The sequence below is a fragment of the Leiobunum rupestre genome, chromosome 2, assembly GCF_980474605.1.
Source record: "Leiobunum rupestre chromosome 2, qqLeiRupe1.1.hap1, whole genome shotgun sequence".
Lineage (NCBI taxonomy): Eukaryota > Metazoa > Arthropoda > Arachnida > Opiliones > Sclerosomatidae > Leiobunum > Leiobunum rupestre.
Genome location: NC_143385.1, coordinates 24,279,737 through 24,304,980, shown reverse-complemented (window position 1 = coordinate 24,304,980; position 25,244 = coordinate 24,279,737). Strand labels below are relative to the sequence as shown.

The following is a 25,244-nucleotide window of genomic DNA, read 5'->3' as shown; positions in this document are numbered from 1 at the left end:
GCCATAGCCAAAGCTGCGCATATATTACCAAAAAGGTACCAGTGCCCACCGGCAATATGAAAGACCCTTTAGGAATTACCAGAAGAAAATAGGGGGAAGTACGCTTCTAGTCAGCTTTGGAAAGGCGTCACTTTTCACGAATTTTCGCGCCAAAACGGTTTGGCGGGAAATCGCGGATGAATACATCGTTTAAAAAGTCATTTTTCTTAAATTGAACAATTGTAACATATTGCCCTTCTCATTCTCTGCTATTTGAGCTAAGGCGTATTTGCTTTCGTCGATTATAGCCGTGTTGAATCAAAACAAAAGTAGGACTACTTTTTCAGTTTGGTTTATTATGCGTAAAAAGGCGTTTTCGTGGGTCACACGACGACTTCTACGGCTCAAAGCTACAGATACGTACTTCCCCTATTTTCTTCTGGAATTACCCACCCGGCCCATGCAAGGGGTCGCTCGACACGTTGAAGTTTAGGGGCTTACGGGACTTTGCAATAAATAGTAAAGTATTTTATGAACTAATAAAAAACATTTATTTACACATTTTACTTCGGAGCAGAACTCTTAATTACTCTCTCGGTCTCAGTGTTGGGCATTTTTGTCAAAGAGCCGCTCAGCTCACTCACCGCTAGCACTCGCTAGCCTAATATCCGCTCACGCTCACGTATTTTTGAGCGATAAAATCGGCGCTCCTCTCTTTTCGCTCTTTTTTGAGCACCGAAATTGGCACTCCTCTAATTTTCGTTTCGCGTTCTTTAAAAAAAAACATTTTGCCGCTCACTTTCGCTCACAAAAACGCTCGCAATGAGAGGAGCGGTGCCCATGGCTGCTCGGTTTATCACTCGGACTCCTCTGTCTAAACTCTACCCTCTAACCCCCATTGAAATCTCTGTTTCGGCGTCAACCTGTCTCGCAACAGGGGAACGAAACGGACCATCCTTGGTTAACGAAATAAGAGGAGAACGGTTTCCTCCTCGGATAACCCCAAATACCGAAGTATGTATACAAAACAAGCTTTTAAGAGCTAACGAAAACGTAGCCGACCCTTACACCCGTATTTTCTAGAGTCATAATGAATATGTATAGACCAATAGTCATCTCAATAAACGCCGCTCTCCTTTCGCTTCTCCCATGACGTAGTCACTGATCTGAAATATTTTCTGTCGGGCGGTAACAGGGTTACCAATTCAAGCGGTAACCAACCAAATAAGCCTAATTCAATCCGACTTGTAAAATAGATTTTGCGTTTCACTTTCATCATGCTTTCACAAAAGAGACAAGCCTTTGCACACGTGTTCGTCCTGGTCGAAGTAAATGATAAATTTTATATGATATAACGGTAAAATTTTATCTTTTTTAAACTTTTATATAACTTTTACCGCCTAAAATGTGGTCTTATTTTCGGCACTGCTTCAAAACCAAGAGACAAGGACTAAATAAAACCTTGCTTGCCATTGTACGCTCTCAGTTATATTACTCCTTGGGGACTCGGCTTTGGCCCCGCCTACGAGATAAAAAATCCCCTTTGCGCGCGCTCTACTCTTACGTTGTTGTTTGTTAAGTTAGCATAGTGACGTCAAAAAAACCGTCAGCCACATCGAAACGAAAATCTGCCGCGATAAGCATTCCAAGTAGAGGTATGGATTCCTGATTTAGTTTATAGTTTTAGATTCGTAGCCTGCTTGTGGGTGTGGCTTATGTTCGTTGCCATGGTAACGCGTATCGGTCGGCCATGCCATTAAGACGCCCATGGCGGTCACGTGATTATTTCGCGGGGTCGTGTGGCGTTTTGCCTCGTGATCTGTAACGTGAAATTAATGCCGTTTCAAGGTGGGGCTTAGTTATGACGTATGCCTACGACGCTACGAGCAAGCACCCAATTCGTTCGAACAGAGTATAAATAGAATGTGTATAGATGAAGCCCACTTATTGATCACACATCTCTCTGTGACGTATGCAAAACAACATGTAGGTCAAAAATGGGTGTTTGACGGTAGGAAAAATGAGGGTGGGTTTCTTCGTGTTGGCCGCTATTTTGACCGCGGGTTGCCACCTCTAGGAGTGGTACAACCGAAGTGGGTCGATTTTACGAGCTCTTAAAATGTTTGTTTGAAAAAAAGGTTCCTAAAAAATGTCGTCTGAAACTTAATTTTTTCCAACTGGTCGAATAGATGGTAGGGCTCTCCATCCAACCGCAAAAGGACGTCCTTGATACGACTTTATCGACCTTGAAGAATTATCGCCATTTTACATGAATCAGGGTTGTCAAAAACTCGCAACAACACCTCATTGTGCAGTTTTTGTCTGAAAAAATACACGGTTTGTCGCACCTGCAGCAAAAACTTGCTAACTCTGATTATGACTAAATTAATTTAAAGCGATAAATTTGCTGTACTTACCAGTCAACCTTCTGCGGAATACCTTCAAGGTTTTTGAAATCAACTGTTTCACGTTTCCGGCGATTTCTGTGATCTTGTTTGGTGGGATTCCAAGCCCTTATCACTGCAAACAATTGCATAAAAAAATGGTAAACTTATGAAATTACAACCAATGACCAATATTAAAGGGACTTTTCCCCTTTCTATTCAATAACGGCGCGCGACGAACGCTCGATGGCCCCTGTTAATTGGAACGTGCCACCAAGCGTGCGTTGCGCGCCGTCAATGAATAAATTTAAAGGGACCCACTGGCATTTTTACGAGGGGCTAACCACTGTCAGATGGCCTGTACACCGTTTACGCGTAGTCAACACTGATAAAGGTACAGACTCTAAAGATTACGCGTAATATCATAGGTACAGTCGTAGTAGTAGCTTGTACACCGATTACTATAGCCCCTCGCGTTTTCACTGGTTTGCTGCGCGAGCTCCGGAAAAATTATAGAATATGATTAACCGGTCCTGCTATCACGTGGTACATAAGAGGTGGAGCTACTGGATTTTGACACCGATTTTTAAAACGCCGGTGTGGCCCTTTAATAAAAGGGGGAAAAGCCCCTCGAATGTACAGTTGTGAGCGCCATCTTAAACAGCTTAGCTTCCCAAGCTCAGATCTTTTTCAAAATTTCCCTCGCCGAATTCACGATTTATGCGTGCGACTAAAGCATAACCAGCAACATTCCCTCAGCTCACAGCGATCCCATAAAACCATTTTCGGGTTGGCATGCCTCAGACTTACAACCAGGGTCAGTGTCGGCGATCCCGTGGAGGCTCGAGCCCCAGAGCCTCCACAGGGAAAAACATACGGGGCCAGAGCCCCCACAGAAATTAAATTGAGGATAAATAGCAATCAGGGAAAAAATTATCATCTCACTTTTTCGAGCCTAAAATGCCGGAGTCAGTGAATGCAAGGACTGATCCCATTGAAAATCGTAAAAAATATTTTATGTCTAATATCCCCCGCTTATAGTGTTTGTAGCTATAATAACTATAGTCGTGGTGCTATAACCATAGTAATTTTCCACCATGTAACCACGGGCAACTTTGATCTCTCGCGCTACAGCGACCAACCCATTCGTTGAAATTCCGTGAGCAAGGATTTTCCCCCTATAAACTGTACTATAACCTGTAGATGTTCAGCGCCACGCTCGTTTTTATATTGGCTTCAATACAAAAATTATTCTAAAAATAATATTCCGCTAGGGGCGCTCAAACCGATATCTTTGGCTCATAGGTTAACATAGAAACTTCAACGAAAGGGTTGGCCGCTGTAGCGCGAACAGCGCGTGGTCGAAGTTGGCCGTAGTGTAACCCCCTCTTTCTAATTTGTTGCCATCTTTAATAATAATAGAAATCAGCTAGGCTTATACCCAAGGCACCACCTTAGGCCTAAGTCATCAGGCGACTTTTAAAGCCTTGGTGAATTAATATCGTTTTCGTTTAACAAGGGTTAGTAATACATTCCATACCGTACTCGTTATCCAAACCCGATACGATACGCGTTAAGAATTGATAATCAGCTAGGCCATAAGTTAATGATCATTAACTTATGGCTAGGCTAATACCCAAGTCACCGCCTTAGTACCAAGTCATTGAGCGACGTTTAATGGCTTTAAACGGGTTACAATGCGTAGGAGGGTGGTGGAAAACCCTTCATGCCACACGAGCCAACAGCTCCCTACACTTACTAATACCATTAACCTCTACAAGTTTTTATTATCCAGAGAGGTTGCATATTGATGTCTCGAACCTTGTTATGGAAAATGAAATCTTTCTTACCCAATTCGTTGAACTCCTGCGGAGTGAGGTCTGAGAATTGGGTGATTCCGTAAATGGCTCCGTCGTCGTGAGATCGATTCCTATTGAGCCATTCTACCCTTCGCAATGAATTCTGAATTATTTCAAAAGCTACGGTTAAACATTTCAATATTGCGTTTAAAATAAACCCGAGAAAACCACTACTTTATTTCTAGATAAACTGCTATTATGTTTCTTAAATAGGGGCAACGAAATTGTAAATGTGGATGCTGTAGTATCGTCCAATCATAATTTAATTCTTCGTTTACCCTGCATGATTAATGAAAACTGTTAATTAAAACCGCTTTTATAAGCTTCTTCTGCAGAGAGCGTATGCGGTCTCACACGACGAGTAAAACCTGTTAATTTCCCAGTATGAAACAAGCTATTGAATACGATTCTAATGCTAGTTATTGGAAGACGCTAGCTCACAACGACTTTCAATAAGGGGTTAGCCACTGTCAGATGGCCTGTACACAGATTACGCGTACTCAGTGGCGTAGGAACGGGGGTACAGGGGTACAATGTACCCCCCTTGAAATTGGAAAGGGGCGCCAAAGTGGTATGAAAAGGGCGCCAAATTGTTTTAGAAGGGGCGCAAAAAGGATGGTGATGAGGGGGCGCCAAATTTAGCATCCAAGCTGTACCCCCCTTAATCCAAAACGTTCCTACGCGCCTGCGCGTACTCAGCACTGTTAAAGGTACAGAATTTAATGAGTACGCATACTCTCATTAGTACAGTCAAAGGTACGGCCGTGTACAAGTATATCAAGAAGTAACTAGCCACTCAACTTTGAAAAACAAGCAGTATTCGTCAGGGTGGGCATGCTACTGCTATTCGCTCTTGAAGGCGTTGGAATGTTGTTTATTTCTGCCTCTATGATATTATTTGGTGTAGTAGGCGCCAACAATGCTGTCATGGTTTTTTATCATAGCGAATTTCTCTCCTAACCTTGGTTTTTAATATGTAGGCATTATTAAAGGCACAATTAGAAAAGTACCACAGTAAAGTAAAGTACACCTAAATGTTTAGATAATAATAAATTCTTGTTAACAGTTTACATTGGTTAGACGCTTTAGCGCCTGCTGCCGTCGGAAGGGAAAAATTCGGAAATTGTCTTCCCCCCGCCCGTAAAATGTTCAGCGTAAAGGTTCGTCCAATGAAATTTGTACACAACACAGCGTTCAGTGACAGATTCGGCTATTCGTGTGAAGCTTTCCAAATCTTACATCGTTTTTACAAGCAATTAAAAATATTCGCTAGATTGTATTTTCCATATTTTTCTTTAAAAGGATAATGAGCATCCATACTTTGGTCGATAAACGAAGAACTTCAATGAAAACACTCAACATTTGTGTGCCCCCAAACGTAAATATTTCAAGGTAGCCTACCTTGCCTATCACCTGACTGCGTAAGGACCTTGAGCAGACTTTTAAAAAAGGCGCATTTGGGTCGGCTGCCAACCATGAAAATTAACCGACTTTAGCATAGGGCGTTATAAATTAGGTTCCTACGTACTTTTCAGCCAAATGGTCAACTAACAGAGCATCTAGTGGCGAAAACCTGAAATTCCTGGATTTATAATTGAAAGTCCGACTTAAATTTCCCTTGGTTCAATTAACGCAACACGCTGTGGTCAGTAATCGTTTTCAGCGACACGATGAACCAGGGCTAAACTGAATTTATGTAAAAATATTTGTTCAAAAAACGAAAATATTTGCGTAGGCCAAATGTGTGCACAATATTTTTTGGTTTTTTATTTAGTTTTGACTGAGAATTCCTATCTCTATTTCAATGTTCAACCGTAGGTCTAATTGACACTTCCACAACCAGAGGGCACTACGTAAAAAACTCTATATTACTACAACAAAACATTTAAAACCCTGCCACTAGGTAGCGTCAATTAGCATTTTTAGTTTCGACGTAGCAGCCAACGCGAGAAGACTAATGGACATTATTTTTATTTCCTACGAATTGTGGAAGCTTATGATTTGGGGAAGCAGATAATATTTGAACAGGGTTTCCATGCATTTTTTGCTCTAATTTATTTACCACCAAAAATTTAAAGGCAAGCCTGTTTTCCAGTCATTGAAGAACAGTTTTTCCAAACATCTTTAACCCTGTTAAAATATCGTCTGCTTCGTCAATTATTTTCATAACTTTTAAACTTCCAGAATCTGCCGGTTGGAGGAAATAGGAATAGCGTCCATTGGGGATCCTACGATAAACAAATACAATCGACCAATAACTGTTTCATGTCTGAGCACAGATTGTTTTACCTAACACGTCATAAGGTTCTATTTACAACTATTTGAACTCAATATACGCTGCTACAAAGAAAAACGTTGACTTAATATTTTTTCCAGATTTCGGCTATCTGTGTGACTGACTGACTGTGCCTGTTGGTTGATTAGTGCAATCTGCGCGAACGAATAAATCTTAGTGGACTTTTAATAATCTTGTTCTGCGGGAAACTATCAAAAATGCTGTGGTACCAATATCTTTTACATTATTATTTTTACTGGATGCTGTTACGAAATTTGCGTGATGTTCTTGGTAAGTAAAATATGGTATTATTGTGATTGCGCTTGCCTCAATGTATACCCGGGTACCCAACGACGATATATATGTGTTTAGACTATTCTAAATGCGAGAGTCTAAATGTCACTTGGTACTTTGCAATAGCCTAGGTATCTTCACCCTTATTAATTTTAACCCTTAATTATTGCAATACGAAATGCATTTATGCTATTGGATACACTAAAGGAATACACTAGATTTTCGTTGGTGTCAATAGATAGATCTTAGCAAATTTAGAACGTAAAAATAATTCAGTCATAAGTTATTTGAAACACAAGTTACAATTTAAGGATTGGAAAATGAAATTTTAGAGAATTTAACGAATTTACGTCAGCTTTTTTTTAAATAAAAGTGACTCTTCAAGTTACGTTTTATCTATAAAAAATAAATTGTAATGTTTAAAATAAATTTAAATTCTAAGACGTTATCAAATTCTTAAAATTGCCCGACTTTTTAGGCCTATTTTTAAATTCCCCGACTTTTCATTGTTTTTCTTGACCTGTGGCAAGTGCAACCGGGTTTGTACTTTCATTGGGCCAGATCGGTCCGTGGCAAAGGAAAACGTCACCAGCGGAAGACGTTAGTTTTAGGGAACCAATAAGATATCGAGCTGTTTCGATTTTTTAGGAGTCAGGAGCAGTGTTCCAAGTTAAAAATAGTAGAGAAAATAGTTAATTTTTACAGACTAGCCAATGTGGAAAACAGTGAAAACTATTTTCAATGAAAAATATCTTAAAAAATATATCGGAGATATTAATTTAAATTAAAGACATTTCATTTTATATTTTTATTGTCTTATGACACATAAAAGTATAATATTACTTTTCTAAAGTAGTTGGAAAATTTCAACTAAAATAGTTACAATATCCTTTAACTATCCACTATTGGCATGAATGTATCATTTCAACCATGAATATCCAACTATATAATTATCCTTTCCACCATCTGGGGCTCAGATGGGCGGTGACTTTGTCATTGACCCGATCCACAAAACGTTTCCGGGATTGCGCGATTTAACCGACGAAGAAAATGATTCTTCCTTTATTCCCTTCACAATCAGCGATTATCAGCGCCGCAGGTGTGAAAAGACATGGGAGGCAGCGGACAATATTGGAACCCTCGGAGGGCGACAGAAATACCAGAGGTTTTATTCCCTTTCAACAAATTTACTTGATAATAGGGGTGTGCAAAATATTTGGTAATACCAAATAATTTGATCGAATACCAAATCGAATATTCGATTCGTCGAATCGAATAGCGCTTGGAAAAGTTCGCGAATATTCGTTTTTCCTGATCAAATAGTCGAATATTCGAAAAGGGAAGGAAAAAGTATTTGATATTTTCAAATAGTTTGCAAACTGGTCGAATAACTGCGGGTCTTTTTCTAATTTGTTGCGTTTCAAGGCCATCAAAGGAGAAGGCAATGAAAATTTCGAACTACTCCTTATTTCTGACACCTCTTTAGGCCACAGCGGCAACGACCATATATAAAGAGTACCTTGCAAGTCCATAGTCTGTGTATTAACACTTGGCGAAAGGCAGAAGCTATTTATTTTAGCACCTATAATTGGCTAGATTATTGACGTGTTTTCTGTTTTCGAATTTTCTAGAATAACAAAGTAAAACTTAAACGAAACTGGGCGAAAGGTGGTTAAAGCAACTTTGTGATTAAAAAAGTGCATTTTGTTTAACATTTTGAATTTATTTGAATGGTAAAGTCAAGAATTTACAGTAGCGTTGCTTCCACGGGGCTAGGCGGATACGTTTTCCTGGGGCCCTCAAGGTAAAGACCCCGAAAATCTATGAACGATAATAAATCTACTGTATAAATTTCATCTAAATAAAAGTAACATAATTCTACAAATTCGAGGGCGTCAACAACCTAGTATACGTAATCAATTTAGTACAGACGAAGCTCTACTTGTACCTTGGAGGAGGGAAGTATTCTGGAGTGGAAAATCCCATAGCGGTAATAAGAACGTCATTTCCCGCCTATTGCTGTTAGAATTACCCAGACTACCCCGGTTAAACCGGTTTTTGGTCGGACGTCAGCTTTATCTTCCATCATTCAGGCTTGATGACGTCCGACCAAAAAGAGCATGATGGGAATTTTACAAAGCCGCAGGTGGCGCCCGACTTTTCCACTCCAGAATACTTCTCTCCTCCAAGCTTGTACACTTATTACGGAGAATACTCAGCCCTCGGATTTTAGGTTTAAAAATGTTTGGATGAGGCCCCTTTATCAAATTCCACCCTGGTCCTCAATTAATATAGTTACGCTACTGAGCATTTAATAAATAAAATAAAAATTATCTTTTTGGTTTAGTATTTTGCTATTTTCTAGTAAAACGTCCTGTGATTTCAATAACTTTTTTAAATTTTTTTTTGACAAATATGCAAACTATTTGGGTATTTGAAAAACAAATTAGACGAATTATTTGATATTCGAAATACTATTTGGTATTTGATCAGTTAACTGGCTTGGATTTTTGACCTAAAATATTCGACCAAATTATTTGACGTTTTAAATATTCGATTTGGTATTTGACTGGCCTCGAAAAAAATATTTGATATCGATTCGATCCCCAAAAAATGGTAATTGCACACCTCTACTTGATAATCATAAATACACGAATATATTATTAATATTCTTACCCATTTTCGTTCTATCAAAAAGATGTGTATTAAAAGTTCGCGCTTAAAGCCCCATTTTCATGCTCGCTGGTAGCGGGTAAAAATAAAAAAAAAATCCGCTTCCGCTGCACACTTTTTCACTTTCCACGTCGATCTGTTTCAAACAGATATTTTAGCTTTATTTTCACGCTTGCGAGTGGCGGATGCGAATTTTGACGATTTTTTTCCGGTACCAGCGAGCATGAAAATGGGCCTTTAGACTTGGCACTGAAAGCTAGTCAAGTTTAAAACGTTGCCCTTTAATACAATTTTGAATCGGCAGCGAGTGACCAACGTCATAATAACTAAGCCCCTCCCATCCTAGCGACTGAGGCTATATACTCGTGAACTACTGCAAGGTCCGTCGATAAAACTACACTATTGGAACTACTGTAGTTCGTCCATGGTTGCAGGTTAAGAAAGGCAAAATACCTAGTACATTTAGCGGAAAGATACTTGTACGAATTCCCGGTAAATCTGCGGTGGCAGTTTCGAATTTCGACTATTTTCTGTTGAATTCCTAAGCGTTCCTACGCGTGTTATATTAATCCATAAATATTTAATGTACATCTTTTTTTACGTTTAAGTACGTCAACGTGCTAATCTCGGCATTACTTGTTCTATATTTTCCCTGGTCTCGCCAAACTGAATTTTGTAGGTTTGCCTCACTTGTAGTACTAAAAATAAATTATTAAAATTGTTTTTAAATCTTATCTTCGTTAATTATAACTTTGAAATATAATGCAATAGTCGTTATTTTCCAAAATTATATAACGCGCGCAGGTATACTTAGAAATTTCACAGTAAACAGGTCAAATTCGAAATTCCCATCGCCGATTTACGGGAAATTTTTGTTATCTTTCCGCCAAATGAACTAGATATTTGGCCTTTCTTACCTAATGCAGTCCGATATTCATGGTTGAAATTAATACTATTTTCATTTTTTTCTACTGGCCCCAAAATCTACTCAATATAATCCTTCTAACGAATTAGAAATATATACATTCAGGCAGAAGAAAATAGGGGGAAGTACGCTTCTAGTCAGCTTTGGAAAGGCGTCACTTTTCACGAATTTTCGCGCCAAAACGGTTTGGCGGGAAATCGCGGATGAATACATCGTTTAAAAAGTCATTTTTCTTAAATTGAACAATTGTAACATATTGCCCTTCTCATTCTCTGCTATTTGAGCTAAGGCGTATTTGCTTTCGTCGATTATAGCCGTGTTGAATCAAAACAAAAGTAGGACTACTTTTTCAGTTTGGTTTATTATGCGTAAAAAGGCGTTTTCGTGGGTCACACGACGACTTCTACGGCTCAAAGCTACAGATACGTACTTCCCCTATTTTCTTCTGATTCAGGGTAGAACTAGGAAACTATATGTATATACTTGGAATGTCTCTGAAAGAGTATGGTGGCCATGATCATTGAACGATTTTTGAAGAAGATTTCTGCTTTCCACCATTATGATTGATTCATTTTAAACGGTTTTGGAACGTTTTGGCGTTCAACAACCATTTACTTCACGATAAGCAATCGGATTATTTTACGATTTCAGTTATTGAACGCAGCCAATGTCCAGGTTTACACGGGAAATTTCGCCTTGTCTGGAATAGAAGTGCCCTTGCCTTCTGCGCTCTTTTTTAAATACGTCTTAATACGCGGATTTAGACAAATTATAAAGCCTGGTTTTCACTTGGCGGAAAATCACCGACAGAAAGTTTGACGTCGGCGATATGGTTTTCGACGTTTCGCTCACTGTCGGCGTTTTAGCATTTTCACTTGGCGTTTTTTTAGGGCGGAAATAAAGCGATTTCTTTCTGGCAGCGAGTTCGTCGGTTTTCGTCTGATAGTGGAGATTTAAGCCTAGGCCTAAAAATGGATGATTTATCTGATCATAATAGTGAACTATTGATTAAAGCTCATGTAAGCATTTTAAATTTAATGTTATTTTACATGATCTATCGTGTTCAAAGAAATATGAGTTATGAAAGATCGGTTTGTGTGAAAGAAACATACTGGAAAAGAAGACAACAAGGGTATCAAAAAAACACGTTCCAAAATTCACAGAAAAGCACGTGGCCGAGTTCCGGATGCAAGAAGCAGGAAATTAACCATCCCCCTGACGTCACAGTCACCTTTCGAAAATGGTTTTTGATTGGTTGAAAAAGAGCGAAATCGCCCAACTGAGCGAAAAAAATAGAAATGAAAATCGCCACACAAAACCGAAAACCGACGGAATTTCCGCCCGGCGGCGACGGAAATTTTCGCCCATTTTCCGTCGACGCCGGGCTTTTTCGCCCAAAAACCGCCAAGTGAAAACCAGGCTTTTCTCTCAAGATTTTCAGCGTGAGAACTAATCGGGGTTTTTTAATTTCATTTTCTGGTGAGTATATAGAGTAATTTCCTTTCGTAGCTTTGGCTATGGCCGCCATTTTGCGCGGGTTTTTTTCTCTGTGAACAAGCATGGATGACGTCGTGTCTCGTGAGACTGAAATCACTGAATTTGCCCAATTATGAATGTCTTTCACTTAGCGAAGGCAGATAATCAATAACTCTTAGTTTAAGCCACTTACGCAGACATAGCCAGTGTATACATATACAGGGTGTTTCAAATGGTTATGCAAAAAAATTAAGGAGATGTAGGGGGTGAGTTGAGAAGTATGCCTGTTTTTCCCATTTTCCTGCGATGAGTCAAAAGAGCGCCAGATAGCCTCAAAGTTTGGCCCCTGGAAGTAGGCTGCAACAAGCGTTAAGACAAGGTGCACGGAAATGCGAACATTAAGGTTTGGTTCGTGTGATAGGTAAAAAAATACTTCATTAACAAATCGAGGTAACCATCGTAAAAAAAAAGTAAACTTAAACAGTATTTAAAGTCCCTGCTGCTATGTTTTGTGCTTATTGCAGCTACTTCCAGTGGCTAGTAGGCCACACTTTGAAGCTCTCGGCCTCTCTTTTAACTCATCGTAGGAAAATGGGGAAAAAACAGGCATACTTCTCAACTCACCCCCTACAACTCGTTAACATTTTTGCATAACCTTTTGAAACGCTATGTATAATTTCCTGGTAGAACTGAATGATTTCAAATATTTTTTACTATTGTAACATAAATTTTAATTTTCGATTTAATTTAGGCGATGAAATTCGAAGCGACACAAACTCCCTCGAAGAATTTAGTTCGATTTTCTTAAACGTATCTGATGCGAGTTCACGTTGGGTTTGGTCATTGTCGGTGCACGAAATAGTAAATGACACTTACATCGAGAGTCTTCCTAACAAATTGCAACCTCTCCAAAGGGAAATAGCGTCGCGTGTACCAGTTGTTAAATCTACTACAAAATTTAATAAAACAATCGTCGCGTGGAGAAAAATGTGGATCGTGTACTGGCAACGGAACTCCGTACAAGTACGTACTGTATTTTCGCGTTCGGAAATATCACCGACCGTTCTGCGGAGTTCGGTAATGCTAAAACCTATTTTGAACATTAGAAGTGAAGGTCACGGTAATGCTCCTAACGTGTACGCTTCCATCGTTAGAGTTATGTCTAAACTACGCGATTTGGATGGCGAGTCGTATCTGAAAATCATGGAAGATCCTTTAAACTTGCTTTCTGCGTCTGCAACTAATGGTGCTAGTAGGTTTTCGATACCGAGTATGATAATAACGACGCCAAATCCAATAGCAGAGACATCGTCTGACATGACGTTTTTAGAAATTCCCGAAAACGTTACCATCGTGTTCGAGACAGACGGAAGCGAATCTCCGTTAGAATCTGAGAAGCAAGATGACACTTCAACTATAGGTTTTGATTCACGCATTGATGCAATAACCAAACGCGCAATTTTCGGAAATTCCACGGAGGGGGCTACAGTCACAGAGAACACTTTGGAAATCGCCTCCACAACCGACATAAGTACCACACAAACATGGACTGATAGCACGAACGTTACAACAACAACAACAATTACCAACATTCCGGAGGATGTTACCATAGTTTTCGATCCCTTTTTAGTCGATTCCGCCGAAGATTCTATCGCGGATGTTGAACCTATTATCGGAACAAAAACTTCTTTGGAAAGTGAATCTGTAACAAACGTAATTGTACCAGACACAAAGCCAGGAACCACAGCCACGGAGATTACAGACGAAATTGTTACGAATTCTAAGAACTTTGCGATTGTCTTCGAAAACCTTACTGACGTCGTTTCAGAAAATACAACTCATTTCAATTCCAACACGGAAGTAAGATCATCGCAGAGGGTCACTACAAATACAATAGCTACAGAAAGTGCAACAGCGGAAACCATTCTTTTGGAAACCACTATCGGCAACGTGCAACCGCCAACTAACGAAAATATCACTATACGTTTTGTAATTTTTGCGGGGAACGCAAGCTCAGATCAAATTGAATCGGAAAAGATTTCGTCAACTTCGGGGCCATTTGGTTTCGGGACCCCAACTGTAGAACCTCCCAATATGTTAGAAAATCAATTTCTAGACTTATCTTCCAGAAACTCTCCACATTTCCCCAAAAGGGAATTTCAAATGCCCACAGAGCCCAAGCATCCCTTACCCACTCGAGAATTTAATTTTAAATCATCGGTTTTATTCCCAACTAAGGAGAACTTAATTACTCCCAAATCAAAATATCCCAGTACCACTGTCCATGTGTTGTCGCCAGAACATGAAATCGCCATTTTTCGAAGCTCACCTGTTGGAAATTCCGTTCAGAAACCAATGATTGTTACCAGAAGTATTAAACGGAACACTTTCGAGAGAAGTATCCGCTTGGACTATAAAAATGAAACGTGTAACTTCGCAGGCTCGATGCAGTTTTCAATGGATGCAAACGGCATCATGGCTTAAAGGGAGAAGGAAATCAACCCAAAAATCGTCTGCTAACACGCGCCTCAACTTGTTTCTAACGTAAATAACACCAATCTCCGTCTAGCGTCTGTTATACCTGGTAGGATAAATGTGAAATTCTTTGATCCATCATAAATATGAGTGTTAACAATTACATGTAATATGCAGAAATTACACCACGTGGGAATATATATTTATATAAACTGTATTTTCCGGATTTAATAGTTTTAATAAGGCACCGTATGGAGTTTTTATTATTCTTTTGGAACGTATTTTGCAAAATAAGCAAGAGCCTGCGAAGGGACATTATCAGCAACGTTGGCGTTTGGTCTTCGGTTTTTGGGGGAATACCTTTGGGGTGGGTTAAAACGCGCTTTGACGTCACAAGCTGCGGAGAGATAAGGAGAGGAGAAAAGTAGGGGGAACAACAACCCCGCATCTTCTGACGTAGTGCGCTCTTGCTATGTTCCGAGTTTCACTCTCCTTATCGAAATAAATGCTTCAAGTAAATTGCCAAAAAGTAATATTTCCGAGAGCCAGGACCTTTAAGTCAGTTTATATAGTGCTTGTGGAAAAAATTAAAATTTTTCATTTAGTAAGTTATGCAACAAGTGTTTTTGACTTATTAAGGCTTAGCAATAACACGAAGTTCTGTTTACAGGTGTAAAGTTTCCACTATCTCAACAAGCACTAAGCATATACAGGGTGTTTCAAAAGGTTATGCAAAATTCTTAAGGAGTTGTAGGGGGTGAGTTGAGAAGTATGCCTGTTTTTTTTTTCCTTTTTCCTACGATGAGTGAAAAGAGCGCCAGAGAGCTTCAAAGTGTGGCTTACTGGCCCCAGGAAGTAGGCTGCAACAAGTACAAAACCAAGCAGCAGGGAAATGCGAACATTAAGGTTTGGGTTCGTGTGATAGGTAAAAAAGGACTTAGTAAACAAATCGAGGTAACAAGCGTAAATAGGTAAACTTTTAACAGTATTTAAAGTCCCCGCTGTTTGGTTTTGCGCTTGTTGCAGCCTACTTCCAGGGGCTAGTAGGCCACACTTTGAAGCTCTCTGGCGCTCTTTTAACACATCGTAGGAAAATGGGGGGAAAACAGACCTACTTCTCAACTCCCCCCTACAACTCCTTAAAAGTTTTACATAACCTTTTGAAGCACCCTGTATAAACCGTAACTGGCAGGAAATGTTATTTCTTGACGATTTCCTTAAAGTTCTATTGAAGCGTCTATAGTTCTTTTTATAAAATAACCTTGGCCATCTTGTTGAAATGTTGCCTCCCCGCTTCAGCTGTGGATCCGTTTTCTCTCCCACTAAAGAGCTTATGAACTCATTCTTAGGCATTGGCTGAACTATTCCAGGGCAACATTTCAACAAGTTGGGCAAGCGTAAAGACATTTTATAAAATCAACTATTGGAAGGTGGCAGCGCTTTACGACATGGCAATAGGTGGTATTCACGAGAAGATGGCGGCCATTGCTCTAAGGTTGATAGTTATGGGGGAAAGGGGGATGACACTAGACTTCCACTACAGCGATGATGACGTCACGAGAATACACCCTATAGCACTACGGCGAGGTGGATACTTCTCTGGTTAGGGATATAATTTAAATTTCTGTTGATAAATCTTTTTCAAAACCAATAGCGCACGCAACATTAAGGACGTCGTCATCCAGACAAGTCCAGCCACTGAAAACGTTTTGGGCTTCTGCACCAAAGCAATCACGAAGATGCAATGCAGGCAAGGATTGCGATAGTACCAAGAATGAACGTTGCATTACCAAACTGGGTGTGCCCGTTTGTGACTGTGGCAGGCAGTACAGAAGAGATCACAGAACCGGAAAATGTTTCGGTGAGTAGACCCAGGGACTGATGATTCAAGGGATTATGTATCTGATTACATATAATTAGCATTACCAAAGTCTGTATACTCACAAGGAGACGACCCGAGGTGTAACACACCGATTTTGTTCAAACTCGGGGTTTTGGTAGACCTTCATGTAATTTGAAAAACCCTAAAGGGAAATGTCTCCATAGGCACCCGTTTTGCCATGGCAACCAAAAATGTTTTTTGACAAAAAAAATTGAAATTTTCCCATTGAATATAACATGGGAATCGGACCAATTTTAAGGGGTGTACCCCCTGTAAAATGTTTAATCAATTTCGAACTTTTTCATTATTTGTTTATTTATATTTTCTATTTTTAGCATTTTAAAAAATTTAAATTGGTATTCACAATACACCCCACTCGGCCACTTTCACCATTTTCTCAAAAAAAAAAATGGTTGCGCATCCCTTTAAAATGATACTACCTAAAATAAAACGTGGGGTCAAAACTTCTACTCTCTCGCAAGATATACGCGTCCCCCACCATCCCCTCCGGCCTCGGAAGGCCTACGCCTGATCCCCACACCGACCTCGTTATGGAATTGTTAACTACGTACGTAGCAAACAAAAGGAAAAATAGACGAAGAAGCAAAGATTCAGAGGCGCGATTATGATAAACCGAAAAAGATTCCATCACTATAGAGTTCGATTCCCGAGGTGATTCCACGATTCCAAATCCCGGAGATGATTCAATGATTCGAATTTGGTACCCTGTAAGATTCCATGATTCGAATTTGATACCCTGTAAGATTCCATGATTCGAATTTGATACCCTGTAAGATTCCATGATTCGAATTTGATACTCTGTAAGATTCCATGATTCGAATTTGATACCCTGTAAGATTCCATGATTCGAATTTGATACCCTGTAAGATTCCATGATTCGAATTTGATACCCTGAAAGATTCCATGATTCGAATTTGATACCCTGAAAGATTCCATGATTCGAATTTGATACTCTGTAAGATTCCATGATTCGAATTTGATACCCTGTAAGATTCCATGATTCGAATTTGATACCCTGTAAGATTCCATGATTCGAATTTGATACCCTGTAAAATTCCACGATTCGAATTTGATACCCTGAAAGATTCCATGATTCGAATTTGATACCCTGAAAGATTCCACGATTCGAATTTGATACCCTGTAAGATTTCACGATTCGAATTTGATACCCTGTAAGATTTCACGATTCGAATTTGATACCCTGTAAGATTCCACGATTCGAATTTGATACCCTGTAAGATTCCATGATTCGAATTTGATACCCTGTAAGATTCCATGATTCGAATTTGATACCCTGAAAGATTCCATGATTCGAATTTGATACCCTGAAAGATTCCATGATTCGAATTTGATACCCTGTAAGATTTCATGATTCGAATTTGATACCCTGTAAGATTTCATGATTCGAATTTGATACCCTGTAAGATTTCATGATTCGAATTTGATACCCTGTAAGATTTCATGATTCGAATTTGATACCTTGTAAGATTCCATGATTCGAATTTGATACCCTGTAAGATTCCATGATTCGAATTTGATACCCTGTAAGATTTCATGATTCGAATTTGATACCCTGTAAGATTTCATGATTCGAATTTGATACCCTGTAAGATTTCATGATTCGAATTTGATACCCTGAAAGATTTCATGATTCGAATTTGATACCCTGTAAGATTTCATGATTCGAATTTGATACCCTGTAAGATTTCATGATTCGAATTTGATACCCTGTAAGATTCCATGATTCGAATTTGATACCCTGTAAGATTTCATGATTCGAATTTGATACCCTGTAAGATTTCATGATTCGAATTTGATACCCTGTAAGATTTCATGATTCGAATTTGATACCCTGTAAGATTTCATGATTCGAATTTGATACCCTGTAAGATTTCATGATTCGAATTTGATACCCTGTAAGATTTCATGATTCGAATTTGATACCCTGTAAGATTCCATGATTCGAATTTGATACCCTGTAAGATTTCATGATTCGAATTTGATACCCTGTAAGATTTCATGATTCGAATTTGATACCCTGTAAGATTTCATGATTCGAATTTGATACCCTGTAAGATTTCATGATTCGAATTTGATACCCTGTAAGATTTCATGATTCGAATTTGATACCTTGTAAGATTCCATGATTCGAATTTGATACCCTGTAAGATTCCATGATTCGAATTTGATACCCTGTAAGATTCCATGATTCGAATTTGATACCCTGTAAGATTCCATGATTCGAATTTGATACCCTGTAAGATTTCATGATTCGAATTTGATACCCTGTAAGATTTCATGATTCGAATTTGATACCCTGTAAGATTTCATTATTCGAATTTGATACCCTGTAAGATTTCATGATTCGAATTTGATACCCTGTAAGATTTCATGATTCGAATTTGATACCCTGTAAGATTTCATGATTCGAATTTGATACCCTGTAAGATTTCATGATTCGAATTTGATACCCTGTAAGATTTCATGATTCGAATTTGATACCCTGTAAGATTTCATGATTCGAATTTGATACCTTGTAAGATTCCATGATTCGAATTTGATACCCTGTAAGATTCCATGATTCGAATTTGATACCCTGTAAGATTCCATGATTCGAATTTGATACCCTGTAAGATTCCATGATTCGAATTTGATACCCTGTAAGATTTCATGATTCGAATTTGATACCCTGTAAGATTTCATGATTCGAATTTGATACCCTGTAAGATTTCATGATTCGAATTTGATACCCTGTAAGATTTCATGATTCGAATTTGATACCCTGTAAGATTTCATGATTCGAATTTGATACCCTGTAAGATTTCATGATTCGAATTTGATACCCTGTAAGATTCCATGATTCGAATTTGATACCCTGTAAGATCCCATGATTCGAATTTGATACCCTGTAAGATTCCATGATTCGAATTTGATACCCTGTAAGATTCCATGATTCGAATTTGATACCCTGTAAGATTCCATGATTCGAATTTGATACCCTGTAAGATTTCATGATTCGAATTTGATACCCTGTAAGATTCCATGATTCGATTACGATTCTAGATCTGAAGATGATTCTTGGATTCCGGAAAAATTTAAGATTCCCGCCCAAATTCCAGTGATTCGGAATAGGGGAATCAGGGCTTGTACATGATTCCTTGAAGTGGCGGACCCTTCGTATGGCCCCCTTTAATAGAGATGGCAATGGATTTATATGAAAGTGCCGATAAATGACGACTGACGATGCTGCGTACACGACGAAGCAAAAATTGACCGGGCAATACTCATGCGATGTTAATAGACTGCAGTCTATCATACCCATTTCGTCGTCGTGTACCCCAATTTACCAAAACAATTTAAGTATAAATTGGTGAATTGTTAGAAATTAAGCGGACGAATCAAAGTAACCGATCAAAAAGTGAGCAAGGTGTGAGATTTAGAGCCTCGCCAATTACGGAGGATTTCGAAGCGAGTGATTCCAAAAAACAATCTGAACTAGGTTCCCCTTTTGACCACACTTTTAAGGGAAATTGTTGCTTATTCAACTTGTTTCAATTTCTACGGTAGTGACATCTCATGACCGTTAATGCAACTAACTTGTAAGTAGGAGCCGACACTGGCTTTAAGTTATAAAAATTACACATATACTTTCGTAGGCTCGAACCAGTTTCCAATCGGAGTGATTTTATCAGCAAGCCGTGAATGTGTATTTCTATGGTTTTCGATGTAAAATGTACAAATTATACCGCGTAGGGATATAATAATAATAATAATAATAATAATATATATTTATTTTGACGCTATAATTAAATACAACATGATGGAGTGGCCAAGTCGAAAAACGACTTTTAGGCCTTTTGAACCCATCTGTACTCCTTGAAACCCCCTGTATCCAATGACTGATTTACTCTCATGACGAACAAATTAAAATACGCTCGTCCTTGAGTCCCGATTGACAGTGCGAAATTCGAGCCAGTGCGAAATCCGATCCGAAATTCCAAACTTAATGACCAAACGTATACTTGACTGAGTATTAAGGCGAAGCGCAACGACCGCGGGTTTTACACAGAGAAATTACCTTCGGCGATGTCACGTTAGACCCGATTTCTGAAATATGCTCAACGACCTAGTATTAAGGCGAAGCGCTAGGTATACCTTCGGTGTGTACCTCCGTGTACATGCGGCGATGCCACGTTAGAGTCGCGAATGAGAGTCAGAAAAAAATGTGACGAAAGGGGCTTAGTTTTATAATGTAGATACTTCTCTGGTAAGAGTGTATTTTAAACTTCTGCTGCTAATTCTTTTCGAATACCACTAGCATCATTAAGGACGTCTTCATCCAGACAAGTCCAGTCACTGCAAACGTTCTGGGCTTCTGCACCAAAGCAATCACTGAGAGGCTTCGGGCAACGATGCAATGCAGCCAAGGATTGCGATAGTGCAAAGAATGAACGTTGCATTACTAAACTGGGTGAGAGGGTTTGCGACTGTGGCAGGCAGTACAGAAGAGATCATAGAACTGGAAAATGTTTCGGTGAGTGGACCCAATATTTTGGCAATGACCGGGTTCTAACCAAAGTCTTGAAAATAATTAGCGAAAGAGCAGCCACCGTTTAGATGGCGCCACCTAGGAGCAACAAACACAGCACCCCACACAAGGAGAACGCAACCCGTCAAAAGTCGCTCATTTTCTTGTGTACAGTTTTCATTGGCTAGACGCTTTAGCGCCTGCTGCCGTCGGAAGGGGAAAATTCGGAAATTGTCTTCCCCCTTTCCGTAAAACGTTTAGCGTAAAGGCTCGTCCAATTAAATTTGTACGCAACACTGCGTTAGCGTGTTTAAAGGCTAGCCGCGTTCTCCTTGTGTTTGTTGCTCCTAGGTACTACTAAGTAGTAGGGTTTAAGCTATATCCACCAATGGGAAAGCGGAGTTCCTTTAAGAACATATCAATAACTGTAAATCGGCCAATCAGTTTTTAAATTCACTATCCCTTTAAGAATATAAAAAATAAACTCAGTTAATTTTAAAACTTGGATTTGGCGATTCTGAATTTTTTTTATATTCTTAAAGGTATAGTGAATTTGAAAACTTTGATTGGCCGATTTACAGTTAACTTTTTATGTTCTTAAAGGGATAGTGAATTTGAAAACTTGTAATTGGTTAAAATAAAAACCACTATTGTACAATAAAAAGTTTTAATTACAAAACTAAGCTACGTCGTCAGTCTAATTTACAATATTATTAATTATTGTAATTGTAAATTAGACTGACGACGGCGCTAGTATTGGCGCCGAAACGGCCGTAGCTTAGTTTTGTAATTAAAACTTTTTATTGTACAATAATGGTTTTTATTTTAACCAATTACAAGTTTTTAAATTCACTATCCCTTTAAGAACATAAAAAGTTAACTGTAAATCGTCCAATCAAAGTTTTCAAATTCACTATACCTTTAAGAATATAAAAAAAATTCAGAATCGCCAAATCCAAGTTTTAAAATTAACTGAGTTTATTTTTTATATTCTTAAAGGGATAGTGAATTTAAAAACTGATTGGCCAACTTACAGTGAATTTTCTATATTTTTTAAAGGGATAGTGAATTTTAAACCTAAATTATCCGACGCAGTTAATTTTTATATTCTTAAAGGGATAGTGAAAATCGCGCGAAAATACGGTGGTTTAGGACCGTAGAACAAACAAGACTAAGTTATTTTAGGGACCTGGTGAGAGGCGTGCAATTATACGAACAAAATGTTTCTTTTTTCAAATTGAAATTTGTTTCAGAGAGCCTATTCCTGCCGTTCTTCGTGACCCAGAATCCTCTGCCGTACATCTACACCAAGAGTTTTCAATTTCAATAGGTCCTAGAGTATTTTGTTTTATACTTGTTTTAAACAGTTTATTTTATAGTTTTGTTTATTTTTAAATTGTAATTAAAATAAATATTAATTACTTTTATTTGACAACTATTTTTAATTTATTATTACCGAAAAGAGGCTAGGTGGCGCTGCAGATCCACGATCTTTCAAGGTAGCGCTTATGATTTAGCGTCTGCTATTGTCAAATTAGAGATAATTGCTCTGTGTTACCATGGAGACAAGACAAAATAGTAAAATTATAATAAAATCCAAATATTACCGGGTTTCCACAGGCCAGGGAAAAGTTAGGGAATTTTAAATTTAAATACGCATACATTTATAAAAAATTTTTTTGGAGCGCGCGCTTCCTAATATTTCCGTGTAGAGGATCAACGCACGAGCTCATAGCGATTTCCACTGGGCTACTCTCAGAGCACCGTAAAATCGACTTTTACGTCACTGCCCGTGTCGAGATTTCCGAAGAACGCGGTCGAGCGGGTTTCCCAGTGTGTCAGAATTTATAGCCCGGTACACCTAGTAACAGAGACCATACCACCGGAGTCCTATCATCATAGTGCCCTACGCCAGCGTCCACCTAGCCCGGACAGGTGACAAATCCAGCATGGGTACTACTGATGATCGCACCTTTGACGCAAGCCACTCAACCCAGCAGAAGGTGCCGCAATGGGTGGACCAATCCCCACTTCGCACACAGCAGTGGGATTAAGAGTGGATGCTGTAGCAACTCCAGCCGAAACCCTACCTACGTAGGTAAAGAGTCAAACCCTTTGGAGAGAGCTCCTAAAGGGGAACGACGAGCACACAGCAGCCCAAGTAACCCGGCACAGCTGGCACCGGAGATCCCGATGTGACTCCATAAAGCCGGGAAACAGGACCGCCGACCCACATCAGGCTGCCCAATCCGCCGAGGCGGCCAGTTTGCACGGACCCTCTCCGTTAGTCTGAGCCGAAGCTCAGTATCCAGCCCAAACCTGACCGAAGTCGGAGGTGGAGATAGGACCATTTGATCAGAGCTACATGTAACATCTCCCAGTGCGCCACCGCCCTTATGGGTTACAAGAGCCGGACTCCGACTCCACGGTCAAGCCACCAGTTATTGCATACTCGATGCGAGAGCATATTCGCCAGTGAAAGACGCGGATCTGGTCACGAGCTGCTCGCGATTTCCCAGTGAAGGACAAAATCTCATCACGAGCACTCGAAAAGCGCTTGAAATCGCCCAGTGGAAATCGCTATCAACAGAAACAAAAATAGGCGCGCGCTCTCTAACTTTAACTGCACGATGAATCTAACATAATCACGTGACCTCTCGTATTTTATATAAAGAGCAGGGGCGGATTAACCCTTTTGGCGGCTTTAGGCACAGAAACATTTTTCACCCCCTGGGCATTGTCTAACGGCCTGGTCAACTAAGTAGGGGCAAGCCAAGTACTTGGACCGTGGGGCTTTATCGGAGTTTTGGCGCCCCTAGAAAAATTCCACCCTAGGCACGTGCCTACTCTGCATAATGGTTAATACGCCCCTGATAAAGAGCTATTAAAACTATAACTGGAATAGTCACCTACACTAAAATAAAAGTAACAAGATTTCACGGACATTTAAGTACACATATTCCCCCGATGTATTAAACACGTTTATTTTAATTAATTTTTAGACAAACCGAAATTTTCGAGTTACCTGGTTTTTTCGATGTCGCCTGTATCAAATGGCACGAAGTTCAAATATGACAATAGCGCGTACGCGAGTTGTGGTGTCCCGCGAATTGGCCAGAAATTTCTCTCACAATTAAAATTTCTTAATGCAACGCAGGCCCCTCTCTACCATTGGGATAGGTAGGGCTAAGCAGGGGCGCGGCGTCTCCCCGGAGTGGCGCCGTCTGGCCCTTATTTTTTTTTATTTTAATTCTAAAGTATTCAATAATATATAAAAGGGTGCCTAATATAATTAGCCCAGGGGCGCCTGAAAGCTAAAGACGGCCCTGATGCAACCGAAAACGTCGTTCAGAAATGATCAGTCCTAACTAAAAATATAATTTCCAACCAAGTCGGTCATAATTTAAAAAAAAGGACCCCGCACACAGCCTATGGAAAATGACTTTCGGCCAATGTTTCTGAAATTTGTTTATGTTGTACTTCCGGACATAGTGACCCAAAGTGTTGCTGGGCTCAACGAACAAAACTTTACATTTCGGCCGCTAGAGACCCATAAATATAGAGATATGTATCAAAATTCGATATTGTTTTTCTAAGAGTTACAACGCGAATTTCAAATCAAAGCTGGAAAAGAAATGTTTTCTATCGTATCCCGTTCCCCAACGTGTGTTCGTAGTGCTTTTCCTTGTTCTAATAGTTTCCTCGATACTTTTCTGATCACCTAACCTTACTAACTAACCTGATTTGCATGTACGACCGGAAGGGTTGGAAAAAAGCCGGCTTTTTTTGAAAAAATCCAGACCAGTGGCTATAACCGTTTTTTTTTCGGATATAACCGGCTAATATATAAACCGTACCTTTTACTTATGTAAGTAGAAATTGTCTGCAGTTATTGTCGTAAATAAGAAACTAAACAAATAAAGCGAAATAACTATATAAAATAACTGAATTCTTTTGATTTCCTCGGGAAATTCCCCCTAGTTTTTGTGTATGACAGAAGCGAGGCAGCGAACTTTAGAACTTTAAACCTACCGAAAAACTGGTAAAATTAAACCGGTTTCTAAATAAGAAACAAAAAATAAACTAAATTTCTAAATAAAAACTATTAATTTACTAAAATATTCATATTGTAATTTTTTTCAAAAAAAGCCACAAAAATCTGGATTTTTTCAAGTGGCTATACCCGGATTTAACCAGGTGGCTATATCTGGTATGGCGGGTTCTATGCCAACCCTGACGACCGGCCTCCTAGATTTGTAAAAATGACCTATTAATACACCTGATTAGGACATACGATTAATTAACCTAATATAGGTTCAACTAAAACAATGGCGAGCAGAAATCGAAGTTTATGTTGCACAATCAGGGCCGGCGTTAGGACAAGGCAAGTTTATGTTGCACAATCAGGGCCGGCGTTAGGACAAGGCAAGTTTATGTTGCACAATCAGGGCCGGCGTTAGGACAAGGCAAGTT

General features: G+C 39.3%; 2 protein-coding genes across 2 annotated transcripts in view; one reads left to right on the top strand and one right to left on the bottom strand.

Moving 5' to 3' along the window:
* LOC149956611 (cathepsin O-like) overlaps nucleotides 1-25,244 on the bottom strand; it is a 49,764-nt gene that overhangs the window by 19,407 nt on the left and 5,113 nt on the right. The window contains exons 2-3 of the mRNA XM_090164716.1: nucleotides 4,214-4,325; nucleotides 2,397-2,499 (exon numbers count right to left, since the gene is read on the bottom strand). Coding sequence (XP_090020842.1) covers nucleotides 2,397-2,499; nucleotides 4,214-4,325 — 215 coding nt within the window. The remainder of the gene's footprint in view (nucleotides 1-2,396; nucleotides 2,500-4,213; nucleotides 4,326-25,244) is intronic.
* On the top strand, nucleotides 6,453-22,185 carry LOC149956612 (uncharacterized). The gene is made up of 6 exons (XM_090164715.1): nucleotides 6,453-6,526; nucleotides 6,599-6,788; nucleotides 12,617-14,263; nucleotides 15,995-16,201; nucleotides 20,562-20,777; nucleotides 22,025-22,185. The coding sequence occupies exons 2-6, from the start codon at nucleotides 6,716-6,718 to the stop codon at nucleotides 22,099-22,101; spliced, it is 2,220 nt and encodes a 739-aa protein (XP_090020841.1). The 5' UTR covers nucleotides 6,453-6,526; nucleotides 6,599-6,715; the 3' UTR covers nucleotides 22,102-22,185.